Source organism: Lucilia cuprina, chromosome 3, assembly GCF_022045245.1.
Source record: "Lucilia cuprina isolate Lc7/37 chromosome 3, ASM2204524v1, whole genome shotgun sequence".
Classification (NCBI taxonomy): Eukaryota; Metazoa; Arthropoda; class Insecta; order Diptera; family Calliphoridae; genus Lucilia; species Lucilia cuprina.
In genome coordinates, this window is record NC_060951.1 from 17,211,833 (window position 1) to 17,217,179 (window position 5,347).

The 5,347-nt window shown below is 29.7% G+C and overlaps 1 protein-coding gene across 1 annotated transcript; it reads left to right on the forward strand.

Moving 5' to 3' along the window:
• The first annotated feature begins 1,946 nt into the window (after window positions 1–1,946).
• LOC111685060 (uncharacterized threonine-rich GPI-anchored glycoprotein PJ4664.02) lies at window positions 1,947–4,231 on the forward strand. The gene has a single exon (XM_023447296.2). It carries the CDS (start codon window positions 1,998–2,000, stop codon window positions 4,164–4,166), a length of 2,169 nt encoding a protein of 722 aa, XP_023303064.2. The 5' UTR covers window positions 1,947–1,997; the 3' UTR covers window positions 4,167–4,231.
• The last annotated feature ends 1,116 nt before the right edge of the window (window positions 4,232–5,347 follow it).

A 5,347-nucleotide genomic window follows, 5' to 3' on the forward strand; every position in this document is an offset into this window, starting at 1 on the left:
ACATTACTCATTTCCAAATAAAGCTATTAATACAAAATTTGGCAAATATTAGTTTTCTATACAGAAATATTTTTTCAAGTTCTTTCATTACATGGGTGCGGTCGGTCAGATACAAGGTTCCCTTCAGACCTTCAGATTTATGTAGAACAAAACGTAAAGGGTCTAATTCATAAACTTTTATCAAAGGTTTATAAATAAGGAAGAAAATAATTTTTTAAGATCTGCATTTTTTGTTTCCGTTTTAAAGTTTTACTATTATGAATTATTATAAAATTTGGAATAGGGACTTTACTGATGGCAATTTAAAAGATTTATTGAATTTCCGAAGGTACTCTATGCGATTTAATGAGAATGAATTGATAATCTTTAAAATGAAATTGTGGACCGATTTGAAATTTATGTTAACTTTTATCGCCATACTAACATTTTACCTTATAAGGGGCTAGATCAAATAATTTGTTGATCCTTGTAAAATATGACAAAGACTTTGGTTTTAATAAGACTTGTTTTGTATAATTTAATTTGTATCCATCAGTGCATATGTTATTTTTGTATTACAAAATTTGTAAGCAACTCTAATATATGGGGTAAGGGTCAAAAATGGACTGATCTTTAACAAAATCATTTATGAAATTTAACAAAATCTCTTTGTTCATATAAAACCTGTTTTTACCAAAATTTACAAAAACAATATACATCCCATATGTTCTGATGCCGATGATGAATGAGTAAAAAACTCTGATAAAAAAGTTTTTTTTTAAAATATGTCTTTTCGTGTATTTTTGATCATTCGTTAAATTAATTGCCACTTTAGATACCATAAAACTAACTGTGCATTGGGAGCTTAAACTAGCAAATAAAATTTACTGAGTACTCAAAGAAATTTTCGAGGAATAATTTTAATTTGATGATTCATAATTGTTCTAAATAAGAATCCGTCAAAAATTATTTAATGTGATATCTAAAAGAGTATTTGTATGGTATGGTCTACTTAATATAATAAGCAGGAATTAAACAAAAATTATGGTCCAAAATTGAACCATATATTATTAATATTAATTAAAATGTTCTTTTATTCGATTATTTTAAGTAATGTGAATCTACTGTTGCTCCTATTTATATAAAATGCTTATCAGTCAGCATTTATATGTAACATGCCGTACTTGTTTTGTAGATACTTATACATATACATATGCATATTATTCTTATTCTTTTTATTTGTGCTCAGACACAATGTTTGTGTAGAGAGATACGAAAATTTCAATCAATGAGAAATTGTACTTGTTCTACCTACATGTACACATATGTATGTATGAATGTTCACATACCTACAATACAATACAATAAAGCAACAGTTGATTTTTGATATTTGTTCCTATGCATGTGTGTAGAGCACATTTGTGAATTGTAGCACACCAACACAAACAAAATACCTAGAGCCAGAATGTCTACCAGTGTCGGTTGAAATAAACATTGAAATATATTTCTTCATCGTTGCTTAGTTAGTTGGAAAAGAAAAAACGAAGTGATCGAACGTGTTCTTGTTATTTTGCCGCTGTTTGTTTCGTTTCACACCTCAAATCCCGCACCTATTGAATAGTTCACACTTTTTCAAAAGAAAAACAATTAGAATTAGTGAAAGAACACAAAATATTTTATACTTGCGCTCATTCACACTAACAGACACATCGTCGACAGCCAACAAGTCGATGTTGGTTCGGTAGCAGATAAAAAATATATAATACAGCAACAGCAAAACAACTAGAACGAGTCTTCGAAATAGAACGCATTACACTTGTGATTTGGATTTTAAGGTGTTCAGACAGTCATATATACAAAAATAACCGTCGGAATGTATTTAAAAATAAAAAGTACATAGTTAATGAATGAAAAAACATAAAAGCAGCTATATATAATATTTTATTTAATTGAACTAAAAACAAGTTATTTGTTGTAATCATATAATTACAAATATATAGTTAACTAAATAAACAAAAATGGAAAATGATCATCAAATAGTTAAAAATGACAATATTATTAAAACAAAAAGTGGATCATTGAAACTTTTTTTAAGTAGTGAAAATAAAGAAGAATTAAATATGGAAACGATGAATACTAAAAATGCACACACTTCTCAGGTTTCATTGTCAAGTAACAAGGGAATTACTACTAGTACTACTAATGCTAATTCAAATAGTCCGAAAATGGGATCCAGACGAATATTTACACCACAATTCAAGCTTCAAGTTTTAGAATCGTATAGAAATGACAACGATTGTAAAGGAAATCAACGAGCTACAGCCAGAAAATATAATATACATCGACGACAAATTCAAAAATGGCTTCAATGTGAGTCTAGCCTCCGTTCCTCTGTAGCGAATATTAATCATACATCAATAAAACACCAATTTCACAATGTTAATATGCAACAGCAACAACAGTCAAAAAATGTTGGAATTACCTCAAATTCAGTGAGTAATAGCTCATCTCACACAACAAGTCAACTACATTCTACACATTTATGTCTAGATTCATCGAGAGGTTCTGCTCCCCTTACTTCTATTAAAGTGCCATCGTTATCTTCTTGCGTAACAACACCCTCATCTCATGGATCCCACGATATTTTCAGTGGTTCAAATTTGGCAGCAGTTGCTGCTGCAGCAGCGGGTTCTGTCACTATTACTAGCCCTTCTGATACATCGTCAGCAGCAGTCGTGTCTCCTTTACGACCTTCAGTCGCTATTATATCAAATAGAAATACAAATGCGCCAATATCATCTTTACTTCGCCATCACTATGTAATTCCATCGTACAGTACTATGTCTTCCTCTACTACAGTGCCGATATTAGCACATCATCTATCTAATCCGCCACAACATATGCACCAACACACCCACCCAGCACCTCAGACATCTTACCAGTACCACAATATGATGTACTCTCCAACGTTATCAAATCTTCAAACAGAGAAACAACAGACTTCTTCATATTTTACGCCAATAAGTCTCCCCACCATCCACCCACCACAAGTCTTATCTTCATCTATTACCAGCAGTTATTTAGAAGATACTGATCTAACAAATAAATTGGATTTGATGCCAATGGAAACTAAAACATATCCTAAATTTGTGTCTGATAAAAATGCCTTTTTTTGTGACAATAATCAGTTTCATACCAATTATGAGTGTCCCGAGTCAGCAGGAATTCCATTAAGAATTAATCAATTAAAGGAAAACTCGACATATTCCACTGCATACACCTTCGCCCCAATGGACTTATCAGTTCGACATCGCCGAGATACTAAATCTAAATATGTTATGAACACAAGATCTGGCTTGCTAAACGCGGAAATTAAACAATCCGAAATTTCTGAAAGAAAAATGTGGAATGATAAAACAGATGTAGTTGATTTGACATACCGTAAAAGAAGAGTTATTATTCCCCATTCAAGCGATGATGCTTATAGAGAAGTATATTCTGATAAGCATCTGAAATTATCCGAAATTACATCTACAAATTTCAATGAAGACGATGATATTGAAATTGAAGTAGGAATCGAAGAAAAATGTCCACCATCGTCTAAGCCAGTAAAGCTTTTTAAACCATATTTGTTAGACGAATGTGAAAGCAAAGATAACAACGTTCATTGTAATAATAGTAATAAATTTTGCAAACATGAACAAAGCGAACAGCTAGAACAAATTTTACCCAATAGCTCTGCAAATGGTAATTCCACAACAATAATTAATAGTTCTATTGACGCTTTCGTACATGATAATACGTTTCAAGAAGTCGTGAAGGAGAACTTTAATACCTGTGGGGATAGCACTAATTTTCTTGTAGAATCTAGATGTGAAAGTCCAAGAAGTGCCTGCAGTCCAGCCACCTCTGTCCCCACAATGTCACCAATGAACTTTCAGTGTCCTAAAGGTTCACCAGCATCTTCAGGGTATGAAAGTTCTACGTCTTCTTATAGCGAGTCATCTTCATCTTCCAGAAATGAGACATTCACATATGGGCAAACATACTGCGTCAACCTTCAAATGCAATCTATCTATAATGAAAATACACATGTCATGCATCCATCAAATAACGTACAAAGATGGTTGGAAAAAGATGATTCTAAACCTTTAACATCTAACTCGTCTATATCATTATTGGTATAGATATATAAATTTACTAGTTAATAGTTTAAATATATAGAATAAGTTAATAAAATCTTATTAATACATTTGAATTCGTTTTTAATTTGAATAAAAACGATTAAACACATACATACAAACATACATACATACAAACATACATACATACATACATACATACATACATACATACATACATACATGCATACATACATACATACATACTTACATACATACATACATACATACATACATACATACATACATACATACATACATACATACATACATACATATTGAAATTTACTTGTAAGTTATTATAATAAATTTTTGGGTATATTAAGTTAAAATTTTTCTTAAAAAGAAAAATATTTTAATGTTTATTTATTTAAAAGAAAGCTTTAATTAAGACAGTTTTGGAATAATTTGGCGATTAATTGTGATATAAATTGAAATGTTGAAATTAAAAAAAAAAACATTATTATTATTTTTTAAGGAAAAAAGTCTTAAGTATGTAGTTCTAAAAAAGTTAATTGTATTTTTATATAAATTTGAAATAAACAATTTTATTTAACAATATTTTGGAGGCAGTATTTTATTTTAATATTAATATCAAACATTAATTTAAAGTTGATTCGCAAATTATAAATTTACTTAGATGAACATATCTTTAGTGTTTTTAATTTTTAGAAGAAGAAATTTTCGTAAAAAGTGACATAACGTGTTAAAGATAATTAAAATTGTCTTTTAGTACACAATTTTCTTAATTTGAAAAATTTTAATAACAATTTGTCGAAACAAAATTCAAAATGAAACAAAACAAAAAATCTAACTTTGATGTTTTCAAAGCTTTCGTTTAAATCATAAGGTGGAAGTACATGATTGCCGCAAATTTAATGTTTTATCAATCATGTTATAATTCTATGCTTTTGTTATTGTTATTTATAAGACTCCTGTTGAATTTTGTAATCAATATTACTAATATGAACATCTGCATGATACTGGATATGGGTTTTTAATGAGGGCTTAAGTCAATTATAGACCGCGATCATCCGAAATAAAAACTAAAAAAACAAGATTATAAAACATTAGTAACAAGAAAGAGTGTTATATTCGCCCATGCCGAATCTTATATACCCGCCATCAAATCATTCGTAGTAATAAAGTTCGATATATTCGATCATCATATGTCAATATTAATATGA